Raw genomic sequence first — 15,737 nt, forward strand, 5'->3', positions numbered from 1 at the left:
CCTTTACAGTCCTCATGTACCTGGTCATGACAGCAGCATTCTAGAGCAAAACATACAATGAGCTGCTAGCATGTGAAATCACCACTGGGAGTAGTTTTTTGGTTTTATCAAGCTGTCAACTGGGTGCAATTTTTAATACATTACCGTTTTATTGGATAGACTATAAAAAATAGGTGGTAAATCACCAGGGAGGGTGGGTGCAAGCCAGGCTTGAACCTGCATCACCAACACGAGCCGCTCATGTGCATAAAGTTGTCCCTTGTGTCACCAGAAAAATCACCAACTAATAGAAAACTGGTTGCTCTGTCATTGGCAGTGCGAACGTCCACGTTTTTTGCAGCTCGGTGTGTAAGTAGGCTTGACAAAACCCTTTAAACTTCCATAGAGTACATTTCTAAATCGTGGGCTTTATTGCACAGGATATGTGCTGTGAGAAAGCTGGGCTTTTGCCTGATGTTATGCTTACACTGCAAAAAAAAAATGATGCTCTCCCTCAGTTTTTCAGTAGAAATATCAAAACATTCTTAAATCAAGACACATTTATTAAAAAAAGCAAAAAGACTGAAGATATTAAGTATATTAATGTATCACAATTAAGTGAGTTTAAGCTTAAAATAAGAACAAATATCTGCCAATGTGGTCAAAAAAAGAAACTGAACACACTCTAAAAATGCTGGGTTAAAACAACTTAAGATGGACAAACCCAGTGATTGGTTTGTTTTGACCAAGCAGTTGGGTTAAATGTTTGCCCAACCTGCTGGGTAGTTTTATTTAACTCAACTATTGTTTAAAAATTACTGTATTGCTGCTTAAAATGAACTCAAAATATGTTGGAAATGAACATTTATTAATAAGTTTAATCAATAATAATTAAACAATAAACATTTATTAAACTGCTTATGAATAAATGTTCACCTTTTGATTATTATTGTTGCCTCTAGTAATTATGTATCTGATTTTTAATTTCCAACCTATTTTGGGTTCATTTTAAGCCAGAAATATAGTCATTTTAAACAATAGTTGCTGGGTTTTTCCATTTTCAACCCAACTTGGGCTGTTTTTAACCCAGCATTTTTAGAATGCAAGTTTGTTTATTTTGTTCTTATTTTAAAAGCAAAAACTCACTTGATTTTGATACATTTTTCAGTAAACAAGATTTAATATCTTTAGTAATTTTGCTTGTCCAGTAAATGTGCCTTGATTTAAGAATTTTTAGATATTTGTATTAGAAAACAAAAATGGTGAGTAATAAAATCATTTTTTGGAGTGTAGATACGGATGACAATACTTTTTATTGTTCGTATCATGTTTCTTTATTACTAGTATGTTTTAAAGCTATATTTAGTTAGATGAAACTTAACTATACAATTTATTATTATTATGCAATTAACTCAAAAAGTACTATATAATTAAATAGTATAAATAAAATAAAAAATTTTAAGTCAGAAGTGTTCAAAAGCATTTTTCCATCTTCACTGAATCGTTGAATTTCACTGGTATCGGAATCAGCTCGCAACACTTTGAATCACAAACAAAACAAAACACGAGGCCAGTGTAGATTCACAGCTCACACAGAACAATGTTAAATATCAAAAGATTTCCACTACATGATGATGTAATGATAAGCGCCCACCATTGGTCCCTGCATCACTCCCATCTGTGCTGCTCCTGCTTTGTCATCAAATCCACCAGCCATCTGAGCGGCAAAGTTCTGAAAAAGAGCAAAATCATTCAGCGTCGGCAAAATGTAAACCATAAATACAATTCAGAATTCCTCAAATTCCTTGAGAGAGATAAACACATTTCACTGATTCTTGAGATAAGAATCTACACAAAAGCCCTCTTTACTTTAAAAATTAATAAATTCATCAAAATACAAATGCGTAAAAAGTTATATCTGAATACTCAAGACATTCACTGCTATTATTTTTAAAATAATTTTGTTAGTATTATTTAAATACATGCTCTATACTTGGAAACACATGTAATTTAACCTGTGCTCAGCATGAGGTCACAATGTAAAATTGCCAATGAAAGTGTTTAAAAATTAAAAAATGTAAGTCTTGAATTATATTTTCCATAAAAAATGCCTATCAAAGTTGTGTCCTCACTTTGCGTCAGGATTTTTTATAATTGTGAATAAATCAGATGTCATGGTCATCTTTAACTCTGAGGAGCTCTTACTATTTCCTGTTCATTGTGGATCTCACAGTAGGACACACAGTTCTGGAAGTTTTATAGTTTTTAATATTTTATACAAACAATGTTGAAGTCTCTGCGGTCACAGATTTAACATGTCAACTCTGTCATTAATCGCAATAGTAATAGTTGTAATAGTTTCTGTATATAGTTGTGGTATAAATATTGGCATTTTTTTATTAAGACAACTACAACTGAGAAAGAAAACAAAACTTCTCCACTGAACAATACGTCAGGTTTTATGTCTGATGATTGACAAGGGCTCTCAAAAAGTCTATATAATGTGATTTAATATGTTTTCAGCATATGGGGAATTCTTCTAATGTAGTTTCATGATTCTATTTACATGTTCTGTATATTTGGCCACAGCTGGACCTTTGTCAACTCTGTCGGTATTTAATGCCAAGTGAAGATTTTTGTTAATTTTGAAAGACATGTCTTATTCTTTTTTAAATTTATTGTGTTAAAATATTAAAACATCAACTGAACTACATGATATAATGTCTGATTTACCTAAGAACATTGGTTATAGATGTTTAATATAAAAAATGTAGGAACTGGATTGTTCATAATAACCCAAGAAAAATATTTAGATAAATTTTTTTCACTTTGCTCCTTTACTGAACACCAACTGAAGACTTTACACTGTTGTTGGGTGAATCAAATTAAAATATCATATTTTTTAATACGTCTGACGGAGTTGAAACACAGTAAGTTCCGAAGCGAATAAATGTACATTTTGTTTTGTCCCTTATGTCAAGAATCAGAGATTTGTCTCGCGGTCTGCTTGAGTTCTCCCTGGACAGAGTTTGATTAAAGAGGATCTGTTCTCCTTTTTTTCCATGTTCATCTTTCTTTAGTGTGTAATGTTGCTGTTTGAGCAGAAAAAAAGGTTTCCAAAGTCCCTCCAGCGGGAGTTCTTCAATATCAGTGTCAGTGTTTCTGAAACGCCTCCATTGTAGTCTTGAGTTTTCTTCACAATATTCCTCATTTAAATAATTCATATGCAGAATAAAGGGGTGGGGCCTGGTGGAGTTAGTTGTCTGCTAAATGCAGATAAAGGACAAACTCATTTTGCTGTTTTCATTCCATTTCTCTCGCTCTCAATCTTTTTGCTCTGACAGTTAATGATCTCTCATTTTTCATTGCATTACTGTAGGTATTGTCTCATTTAGGTTATTTAAGTCTTACATCGGATAAAATCATATGGAGACTGACTGTGTCTATAAATCTAAAAAATACTTACTCCACCGAGGCCTGGGGGTCCGTTTGGACCGGGCGGTCCAGGAGGGCCGGGGTTTCCAGGGGTTCCTGGCTCTCCATCTCTTCCACGGGGGCCTGGACTTCCCTAAAGACAGAGAAACGACCCTCAGTACAGTTAGTGTTTGTCATCGGAGAACATTTAGTGCTAACTGTGTGCTAAACGACTATAATAATGCATCCACGGCCCATTAGCTCAATAGCTTGTCAAATGATACATTAGTGCTGTTATTTTTAGGACTATAATAAAAGGTGATTTCAGGTCCACTTTGACCATATTTGTGAGCATTTAGTTAGAATTTAGACATGATTTACCTTCTCAAAGTAAAGTGATAGTAATGATTTCCTCAGTACTTTTGTCTTTTTTTTCCAGCACAAATATCTAAACATTCTTAAATCAAGATACATTCTCATAAGAACCAAATTGACAGATGATATTAATTTGTCAAAATTGAGTTTATGCTTAAAAAAGGAAAAAAAAAAAAAAAAAGTTTTCCCTTTTGAATTGTTTATTTTTCCAAAATTTATTCAGACACCTTGAACATTTCATTCATTTATTCAGTTTATTCACATTAGTTAAAAAAAAATGGTAATAAAATATGACAAGATCTCAGAGTTAAACTGTGTCAGAAAACGTTAATCTGTGTCAGATAATATATAAGCAAAACATGGTCAGGTCAAAGTGTCTGAATAATTTTTGGTTCCAAATCAATTTTACTGGTAGTCCACTGTATGAAGATTTTTTGGGTATAATATGTCACAATTTACTTTATTTTGCTATCCTCACTTACATAAATGAACTATAGTGTCCTGCACACACTAGTAAAAATATATCAAAAATGTCTGAATAAGTTTTGGTTAGACTGTATAAATTTTTTTGTTTTAAGTATAAACTTTCTTCAATTTAATGCATTTTTTCCCCTCAGAAAACGAGATATGATTGCGTCCCAGTAAATGCAGCTTGATTTAAGAATGTTTAAATATTTGTACAGGAAAAAAAGACAAAAATACTGCAGTGAAAACTAATTCATGAAGATTATCTGCATAACAAATATGTTTCTTTTCTAATAAAATATATTTCTGTCTGTGTGCATTGCCCTGTTCCGTTTGTTATCATATCTTTCAATCACACGGACTGCCAGGAGCACAACAGGAAGTCAGACAGGAAGTGAAGTGCACCTTCTCCCCCTTCTCTCCTCTATCTCCGCGTGGCCCTTGTTCTCCTGGTGGTCCCTGTTTAGTAAAGATGGGTCAGTTAGCGGTGCATGTTTCTGAGCGTGCTGCTAAAGCAAGACCAGAGAATCCCAAGAATGCCAGAAGTATTCCTACCATCGGACCGCCTGGTCCCCTCGGTCCCACAACCTGAGGGAAAATCAACAGAACGTCAGCGTAATGACTGGGAGAGGCTTTACCATTTCAAACAAACACGAGAAGAAGATAAAGATCCACAGAATCCACACAGAAATGTGGCAGACTTCATAAGTGCAGTTGTGTTTAACTGGACTAGAGCTGCACGATTAATCATTAAAAGAGCGTGATCTCGATTCAAACACTGATTACTGAATGATTCGACTCTGTCTATTAAACCCTTGACAAGTCCGATCACAGCGAACATTCGGATCTGTGTTCTGATCCAGAGAGAGCAGTCAGTCACACAGTCTTTCTAAACATAGCATCATTATTTCTGTCTTATAGTAATTTAGATTATCACTGGGATAAACGTTTATAGTTCAGATATAAACACTGATGTCTATGGGAGCAATCAAAATAGAGTAAATTTCCTTTCAAAATGTGCTCATCATTACACCAGTAGGTGGCGACAAGTGACTGTTAAAAAATTATTTGTCATTGAATCATTCATTCAAGAGATTTGTTCAAAAACACTGATTCATCCAGTAATGACACAAGTGAAGTCTTTATAGCCTTGTCCAAATACCCACACTTGCGGTCTTGGCCACTTGAGAGCTTGTGCACAAGACTGTCCCATGTCTTAAAAATGCCCAAGTGCAGTGCACACTTAACCCACACTATCTTGAATAAGTGTATCCCATCATGCATTGTGTTCGGGAACTCACATGCCCCGAAATCATGAGATGTCAAGGAAAACATTCGACTGTAAGTTAAATTAATTATATATTACATATAATTTGGTAGTAAAATATAACAATGGAAGGTAGGAAGGCTATGTGTATTTTGTGCATCATTTGCAACTGCTTTTTATCACTTAAAGAAGCACCATAATTTTAAAATAGTCTCTTCTGTTAGTTACATAGCGACCACTGAACAGACATTTAGAAGTGTATTTTAAAATTCAAAGTACTGAAAATAATCATTAAAAAGCTCTGTAAACACTTTTTTGCAAGACTATAAGTGTGTCCCATCGGGCAATCAGGAGTTCTACACACACTTGTGGTCTTCACACCCACTTGAACACTTGGGCCAAATACAGGAAATACGTCATGTAAGTAGGCAAGTTGTCAAGTGCAAAGTGTGGGTATTTGAACAGGGCTTATGAGTGAGTCACTGAATCACTTATTCAAGAGATTCATTTAAAAATGCTGATTCATTGAGTAGTGAAGTCTTTATGAGTGAGTCATTGAATCATATATATATATATATATATATATATATATATATATATATATATATATATATATATATATATATTTTTTTTTTTTTTTTTTTAAATAGACTGTTTTGTTTAATTGTCTACTCAGAATTGTGAGTGAATCGTGATCTCTAATAAAAATAAAAAAAAAGTGATTTTCAATTTATCCCGAATCGTGCAGCTCTAAACTGGACACAAGTGAAGCAGCTGACACACACCTGAAATGTGTCTGTGCACACATACACACACACACACACACACACACAGAAATCTGGCATCAATGATAAAGATTTGAAGCTTACATCTGTTATGTCTCCTGGTTCCCCTTTTTGTCCCTGTTGCACAATGGGGTAAAATAGTAGTCCATATTAAATCAAGTATTTCTTTAAAAGAGCAAATAAATAAATAAAAATACAACACACACTGACCCTTTCTAAATGATTATCCCAGCTAACAAATAGAACATTCATATTAATTTATTAAAACGTTATTCTGAATGTTCTATGCAAACATAATGGGAACATTACTTTAAATGTTACTTAAATATAAGTGTATAAACATTTGTTCATAACTTTGAGAGGTTCTTGTCAGAACATTCCCTCATACTCTAGCCGGCATATTTTATGATATTTTCAGGCGAAACACAACAGCGCACACACATTAAGTGATTGACGCTGCTTGGCACTCATGCACGCATTAACTAACATTTCAGACCAAACACAGGATGAACCTGAGACTTAATCATCACCTACAACACAGTCAGATTTTCAAACAGACATTAAACACAGACTCACCTTAGCACCTGGCAAGCCTGTTATTATCATGGCATGAAAGATAAAAAACAGAGTGTTAAAACAGCATCATATAAAAGCAATCATGAGCTCTGTGTTTGTTGGCAGAGCCTAAATGACTTTACAGGCCATATCCAGTGCATTCAGCTCTTAATCGTCACATGCAGTTTGAGTCTTGAATGTGATGTATGTATTCAGGCATTATGAATATAATGATTCCATCATTTTTTGACCTGTTCATTACGATATTTCACATTTGCGGTAGGACGTGTTCACTAACTGAGAGAATCCAATGTTTATCAGTGACGTAAAAGTTCAGACATGCACACCATATCTGTGGCAACATTGAAACAATGAAATTTAAAGTCCCAACGTGTTCCAACGTGTTCCAATGTGTTCCAATGTACTAATGAGTTATCAAATGAAATACGTTAATTTGAGCACTTGAGGTTGATGAGCAAGAATGATTGTTTCCACAAATTGCCATTTTATGATTACAGAAAGTCACTCAGATTGATTATGCACATTTCTAACTGTAATGCTATTTTTTGCATTTTAGCTGCTGTGAATCTGCCACAAACTAAGATCTAAACCTTACATTGGGCTGTTTACTTTTACTGAACAGTATGTTTTATTTATGTATGCATGAATATAAAGTAAAGTCAGGTCTGTTAATGGTTCAGCGTAAATGAAGTGTGATTTTAAAGACTGTGTTGGTGGGACGTTGTCGTTCACCCTCCTCACGGCATGTCATAATAGATCTGAAATATGTCTTGCATATTATGCATCCAGTGGTAAACGTTAAATCTGACATTTTAGTGCTGCACAAACCAATAAACCAAAAATCAAATTCGAGAGATAATACGAAAAGCTCACAGTTTACCCATATGTGAGCTGAGGGCGAGCTACAACCTGCCACTAACTTGACAGAGATTGGCATGCCGTTCACATCTGACCGCGGGACACGATAGCAAATACTGAGAAACCCTCAGAATGGCTTTGATCTGAAGCAGATGTCGGCGGCAGGGGGCTGATGCACCGGCTTCGCTTATTCTGTATTCAGAGAGCAGATCAGGGCTGCGTTCCCCGAAAAACAGTTGATGCTTTCGGGAAACGCAGGCCAGGTCTATCTGCTAAACGTGTGAAGGACGATGGACACAAATACACGCTTTCTTTCTCTGTGATAAAGTAAAACTTTGTAAAGGTACGCAAGAGAAAGCACTCGAAGCATTAAGTCAGAGATGAAACTCTATACCACGTCTGTTCAAGTGAGGTTCTCTCTAAATGATTCCCATATGTGTCCATCACACTCCTGCCGCCAGTGATATCCATTCCAGACAAAGCCAACACTGTGTCTTTAGTTGTTAGTCTGTTCTCATTTTCAAATTGTTTGTTGGGTTGTTTTGGGTTCATTTTTAAAAAAGGCATCCATAAATTTGCACGGCACATATTTAAGATGCCTTTGTAAAATACCCAAATCCATCAAACAAATATGAATACAAAGTAGGGCTGCACAATTAATCGAAATGAAATCGTGATTTGGCAAATGCTGCAATGTTTTTATGCGCATCTTGTCAGTGAAGCATGACTCTGCGATCAGTAGTAAATGCTGCTCCATCTGAAAGCCAGAGGGCGCTCTTGCACAGAAACTGCAAATATGCTCTGCAGAAGTAATATAACGTATGTTATTACAGGAAATCCCTATGGAGATCATACTATTGCTATAGCTGAATAAACAGAAGACTGAAACACTTTGATTGATTAAACATGACTAATAAACACACGACTATGACAAAATATGGTTATATCTGAGTCCTTCAGGCCTTCTCGGGTATTTTCAAGATAATAAAGTATATACTGCAATGCTAATCGACATTATTAATAGTAACTGACATTATCTAGCTAATAGCCTATATCCATGGAAGCTTGTTTCCGCCATGAAATAAAAAATAAAAGAGGTGATTGCAACTTTTTATCTCACATTTCAGACTTTTTTTCTCTCAGTTGCAATATAAAGTCAGAATTGCGTGATATGAAGTCAGAATTGCGTGATTTAAAGTCAGAATTACGAGTTATACAGTCAGAATTGCGAGTTATAAAGTCAGAATTGCATGATATAAAGTCAGAATTGCGAGTTATAAAGTCAGAATTACGAGTTATAAAGTCAGAATTGCAAGTTTTAAAGTCAGAATTGCGTAATATAAAGACAGAATTGCGTAATATAAAGTCAGAATTGCGAGTTATAAAGTCAGAATTACAAGTTATAAAGTCAGAATTGCGTGATATAAAGTCATAAATTGCGTGATATGAAGTCAGAATTGCGAGTTATATAGTCAGAATTGTGTGATATGATGTCAGAATTACGAGTTATAAAGTCAGAATTGCGTGATATAAAGTCAGAATTGCGAGTTATATAGTCAGAATTGCATGATATGAAGTCAGTATTACGAGTTATAAAGTCAGAATTACGAGTTATATAGTCAGAATTGCATGATATGAAGTCAGAATTGCGAGTTATAAAGTCAGAATTACAAGTTATATAGTCAGAATTGCATGATATGAAGTCAGAATTACGAGTTATAAAGTCAGAATTGCGTGATATAATGTCAGAATTGAGTGATATGAAGTCAGAATTACGAGTTATAAAGTCAGAATTACGAGTTATAAAGTCAGAATTGCGTGATATAAAGTCAGAATTGGGTGATATAAAGTCAGAATTACGAGTTATAAAGTCAGAATTGCGTGATATAATGTCAGAATTACGAGTTATAAAGTCAGAATTACGAGTTATAAAGTCAGAATTGCGTGATATATTGTCAGAATTGCGAGTTATAAAGTCAGAATTACAAGTTATATAGTCAGAATTGCATGATATGAAGTCAGAATTACGAGTTATAAAGTCAGAATTGCGTGATATGAAGTCAGAATTGCGTGATTTAAAGTCAGAATTACGAGTTATAAAGTCAGGAATTGCGAGATATAAAGTCAGAATTGCAAGTTATGAAGTCAGAATTACGAGTTATAAAGTCAGAATTGCGTGATATAAAGTCAGAATTATGAGTTATAAAGTCAGAATTGTGAATTTTGAGGGGAAAAAGAATTATCTCAGAATTTATAACTCTCAATTGTTTTTAAATCTGTGAAAATTGTGAGATGCAAACCCACAATTGTGAGAAAAAAAGTCATAATTGTGAGATAAAAAGTCGCAATTACCTTTTTAATTTTTTTTTTATTTAGTGGCGGAAACAAGCAGAAAATCTCACAGAAGGATGTTTTCAAACACTCGACTGTCAAAATACATGTAAATAAAAACATGTTATTAATGTCTTGTTGGACAAGAGGTTCGTAAATGATTTTCATGTTTGGAAAGATATTTGACGCATTGCTTTTTCAAATGCACATAACTGAGTGATCACAGAGCCGTGCTTCACTGACAAGCTGCGCATAAAATAAATAACCGCAGACTTTGTGATTTCATAATCACACCAAAGCAAATGGTTTAATCACGATTTTGATTTGATTAAGATTAATTGTACAGCCATAATACAAATGTAATTTATTTATAAAAGTGAGAAATAAATAAATTACGACCAGGGGAGGATGGCTGGTCAGCGGCACAGACTGGGCAGCACTCCCCAAACGGGATCTCGGGTTTGGCACAGTCTTTCAGCTCCTCGCAGATGATATCGTCGCACAGGACCGAGCCGGTGTCGCAAACGCAAATGCGACACGGTTCAGGTTTCCACACGTCCTTGTCACTATATGACTGGCCGTCCTGCGTGCAGCTGCCTGGGTCTTCTGTGAGGAGCGTGAGTAGAGGAAGAGGAGGAGGAGGAAGCAGGAGGTGGGTGAAGAGTTAAAGAAATGACATTAAAACTCTATGATTTGGATTTGAAATCCCAAGCCATAGAAAGCTTCATGATTAGTGTCACATGATAAATCATATTAGTGCAATGCCTACAGCAGAAAGTAGGGGTGGACGATATTCCGGTAGAGGTTTTTGACTATAGTCTCTATCTCGTTTGGGCTTCAAAAGTTAAATACAAATACTTATGTGTCAAAGGCTACATTCACACTGCAGGTAAATGTGGCCCAAATCTGATTTTTTGCCCACATGTGACTCATATCTGTTTTCCCCATGACAGTGTGAACAGTACAAACCAGATGTAATCTGATCTTTTAAATTCCGATTTGTGCCACTTTCATATATGATACTAAATCCGTTACAGGTCAGTGTGAACAGTCATATCAGAAATCATGCGATTTTTATGTCACTCGAGATCAACATTTGTAGCAATTCTGTGCTCATGGGAGTCTATTCAAAGATTTTCCATACCCCACATCATCAAGACAGTTGCAAAAGGTGGTCAGCAGAAGGTCAGTGATGTGTCAGAACTTGTAAGTATTACAGAGACAGCTCTATAATACAAGCAAAACATGAGGAAACTCTGCTCTCTTCTGTCACATCATTGTCTTTATTTTTCATATTGCCTGCGCATAATTTCGCTGGCTTCCACAGCAGATCAGACAGTAAATAAATGCGTAATCGCTTACTTTAATGCCCTCCGTGTTTACTTCCATATGACAGCGTGCTGTGTGTGTTGCCAAGTTTGCCATTTTCCCGGAGAACTGGGTTAATACACCCCACGGAACCCGAATGGAGTAGTTTTGAGAAGCAATTGAGTGGATTTTGTGGTAAAAACCTGGCAACCTCGTTTGTACCGTTATTTTGCACATGCAGGTCAGATCAGAACCATGATCTGTTCACACTGGAAATCTGATATTGGACACATTTAAAAAGAACAATGTGAACAGATATACAAAAAAATCCGATCTTGAGCATCTTGAATCGAGCATTAAAGCTCGCAGTGTGAACGTAGCCAAAATGCCTTCTTTGTCCTCGTAAACATAGTCATTTATGTTTTAAGTGAACGTAAACAGCTGACAAAAAAAAAAAAATGCATGTATCAGTATATTAGATCAGTGCATTCGCTCTTAAAGTGACAGCAGCCTAATAAACCTGCTGTGTCATTAATGTTAATCAAACAACAAAAAAGAGAAAATCTTTCACTGCTCTTGACTGAATTACTTTTGTTACACTTTAATAAAAATAAATGTATATTTAATTTACACAGTGAAGATATGCAGTGTTTTTATACATTTGATTATATCATTTATGTAGGCTAGTAATTCTTATTTCTAGTTTGACGGTGAACACGCAAAACTGGATTTAATGCTGTATCTTCGCAATGATTTGGTGTATTGACACCAAACTTGGTAGATGTCATTACAGGCATGACTTGAGGGTACATGCACAGTTTCGTCAAAGCGCCACCTACTGGTTCCAAGATAGGGAAAATGGCTTATAACTTTTGAGTGCCTTGTCCTTAAATCATGATGAATGTTTTGAATGATATATATATATATATATATATATATATATATATATATATATATATTCTGAGAGGTCCTGTAAAGTTTTAGGTCAGCGCCACATAGTGGTCAAGAGATATAATGAAATTTATGAAAATGTTTATATGAAAAATTTAACATATTGTCATTTAACTTACATCTTTAGGTTTGTTGGCTTATGCCGAGTCCTACAATACCAAATTTGTATACTTATTGTCCGCCATATTGAATTTTATTCAAAACCTACTTTTTCGAAGTCCTCCTACAAAATTTGTCTGATTTGTAAGAAATTTGGTATGTAGCATCTACAGACACTCATGACAAAAAGTTATTAAAAGATTTTTGATAGACCAAACCATTGTCTTATACTGCATCAACAAATTTGATGGCGAGCACGCCAAAATGGTTATGCGGTTGTATCTTTGCAAAAGATTTGTGTATTGACACGGAACTTGGTACATGTCATCACAGGCATGACTTGAGGGTGCATGCAGAGTTTCGTCATAGTGCCACCTACTGCTCAGAAGTTATAAACCATGTTATTATAAGTGCTTTGTCATTTAAACAGCTTTATCCTAACCTCATGATCACAGATATCCACAAATATTTCATTTTTCTCCCTTATTCAGCTTGTTGCTTGCAGCTAGATTTAGTTTCTTTGTTCTTATTTTAGCACTGACTGTTTACTTGTCTTCAGTAAGCTTGAGTTTTTTGTGATATTGAAATTGGTGACAAGAATTATGACATTTTTGGTATCATATAAGTGTAAAGCAAAAATCACTATTTTGTGATATATATCGCTATCCTGAAATAAAATGACTCATATTGTGATATAAGATTTTGTCATATCGCCCACCCCTAGTAGAAAGCATTAAATTCGAGTTTTTCTGTGCAGAGGAACCTCCTCATTAATGCAAATGTCATCGTCACGCTTATTCAAATTCAAACCACAAGATGGCAGCACAAAACTGATATCAATGAAACCAGATAATTAACAATCATTTCAAACTCTCATCCTGATAGAATTCTGCTCTCTGCTGTGTTACTTCCAGGCTGTTTAAAAGACACACAACCCATCCGGAAACCAACAGACTAAAAGATGAAATGCAAGCCAGACTGTTCATTGTATATATTTGTATCAGACACAGCTCTTTGTATACTCAAATTCAAAGTGAAATGACTTTCCTTTCAGTCTTTCAGTAGCATTCGCTCAAGAATTCGCAGGGAAAATGGGGCAGTGGAGAGAGACTGAGAGTAATCAAACAAGCGCTGTTTGTTTACCCTACCGGCCTGTTTATTTTCTGTAAATTCCTACAGACCCCATACGGCGATGAATGACGCCTTTCTGAAAAGTAAAGACTGAGCAATTCACAGGCTTTTGCCTAATCTAAACAGCAGGATCAGGAAGTGTGTGTCTGTACGCTGCCAGTTCAAACATGCCAGAGAGAACGGAGAACGGACAGCTTTCACTCTCACACACGCTTCAGGCCTTCCTTCCATTCTCTTTTCTCCGCTGTTTGAGCTACAGGAACGCAACCATGAGAGCCTTTTCTTTTTGAAGTGGAAAATGGAGGAAACTCCAAATTGGACACAGGTGAGGGGAGGGAATGTTGTCTTTCCTTTTCTCTCTTTCAAACCTTAACGTCAGCAGGTTAGGAAATCCATAGGCCACCTCTGCAATATGATGCCATGACTGATGGTTTAACAAACGGCCTTTGAGCTGGAGACCCAGACGAGCCGATCCATGACCTGCTCACTATGAAACACTCTGCTACAATAACCCAATTGTTAGCTTTTGCTCAGATTTCTCTCCCTCTCTCCCTAATTGCCTCTTTTCAACTGTATTTTATTGTCATTTTTTTACTGCCTTTTAAAAAAAAGCTCTCTGAAATCTTCTAATTTGTTTACCCACGAGCTTATTTAAAAAATATCGTCCAAGGAATGTGCCTTGCTGAATTATAATAGCTGCCTCTGTCCTTTTCATGTTTTTCCAATAGCTTTCCGCCAGACAGTCTTTCCTTCTTTCCCTGGACTATCGTAGCCCCTGGGTAATTTAGGAAACAGATGGAAGCACTTTAACTGTATGGAAGGGTAGCAGTAACTCTGGCTGAGGCCCACCGCTGCTGAATTCAACTACTGATATGATGCACCTAAGAATCTGAATGGGCGAAAAAATAAAAGCAGAGCTTTCGGTATCCCTCCAGCTCAGAATTCTGACAATTCGAAGGAGTTTGGAGCATCTGCGATTTGTGCAAGCCTGGATTCGCCCCGGTGGCCCCTGACAGCAGAGGAATGCGCTCTTTTAGGGCCTGACCAGCTGAGCCTCAGGGCCATCAGGAGGGCTTCAGCCAGCAATCAATCAATAAAAGAATGATCAAATAAAACAAATGCTCAATGAATAAATCAGTGCTGTGTATATGTGTGCTTGAAGGCTTCAGGAATGTCCCGCAGGTGTGCTGATGGATGAAATACCCTGAATACCTTCAGACTTTGAGCATTTATAAACACAGTCTGACTATTCACAATGATTACACTTCAAAAATAAGCTAAAACTGGTTAAAAAAGAGACGGAAAAAAGTTTATCACCGATTCTTCTTTTTTCAAACTCATAAAAAAAAAAAAAAAAAAAATATATATATATATATATATATATATATATATATATATATATATATATATATATATATATATAAATCCAAACTCCATAAAAATACAAATATGCACAAAATCTTTACCCCCGACTGTCAATCTGGCAGCGCGTAAAGTATTTCCTTTCATTAAGCCTTTATACTCAATATGATATTCATAATTCAAGCCGAAACTTTTGAGAGTAAGAGTGGGCAGACTCACGTTCATTCTCCTCTTGGCATTTGACAACGGCCGAAAATGCGACTAGTGTTGCCACAAATAGCAGTAAAGTCCTTGAATCCGCCGACAGGATCATGTCTAAACTGCAGACATGCGGCGTTTCAGGAACAGAAGAGAAAAAGCTTGGATTTAGTGTTTTCTCCTAGTGACGCGCATGAAGCATTTAGTCCCAAATGGTGGACGATGAAGCGCCAAACTCCTGAGGAATCTCCGTGCGGACTGATCCTGGGGCCCGCAGGTTTGAGTCCATGCAGCTTTGAATGGAGAGCCGTATTTTCGGAAATAAAAATCCACCCCTTTACCCCCCAGGAAGGTGAAATCGGAGAAGCGTTGCCCTGCTCTCTCCTCTCGCACCCTGTTTTCACGTGCAGCTGAGAGAAGACGACAATAAATCTCTGCCGAGAAAAATAATCCTTCCAGTGCAATTATTCGCGTTTTTCTCGTATTTTATTCTGGAAGACAAAACTTTATATTGGCTACTCACTGATTCTTGAGATAAGGGACAAAACATGTTGTAGAAGTTGGGCTTTATTATTTAATAATATATTATGTTTAAACTGATAGCCTATATTTGTAGACAAAGGCCTCAGCTAATGAAC

General features: G+C 36.0%; 1 protein-coding gene across 1 annotated transcript in view; it reads right to left on the reverse strand.

The window, feature by feature from the left end:
• col2a1b (collagen, type II, alpha 1b) overlaps positions 1-15,266 on the reverse strand; it is a 53,069-nt gene extending 37,803 nt beyond the window's left edge. Inside the window, exons 1-5 of the mRNA XM_067388746.1 lie at positions 15,121-15,266; positions 10,444-10,656; positions 4,639-4,685; positions 3,446-3,547; positions 1,634-1,711 (exon numbers count right to left, since the gene is read on the reverse strand). Coding sequence (XP_067244847.1) covers positions 1,634-1,711; positions 3,446-3,547; positions 4,639-4,685; positions 10,444-10,656; positions 15,121-15,214 — 534 coding nt within the window. The 5' untranslated portion in view covers positions 15,215-15,266. The remainder of the gene's footprint in view (positions 1-1,633; positions 1,712-3,445; positions 3,548-4,638; positions 4,686-10,443; positions 10,657-15,120) is intronic.
• Positions 15,267-15,737: the final 471 nt, after the last annotated feature.

The sequence above is a fragment of the Chanodichthys erythropterus genome, chromosome 6 (genome assembly GCF_024489055.1).
Source record: "Chanodichthys erythropterus isolate Z2021 chromosome 6, ASM2448905v1, whole genome shotgun sequence".
In the NCBI taxonomy this organism is placed as follows: domain Eukaryota; kingdom Metazoa; phylum Chordata; class Actinopteri; order Cypriniformes; family Xenocyprididae; genus Chanodichthys; species Chanodichthys erythropterus.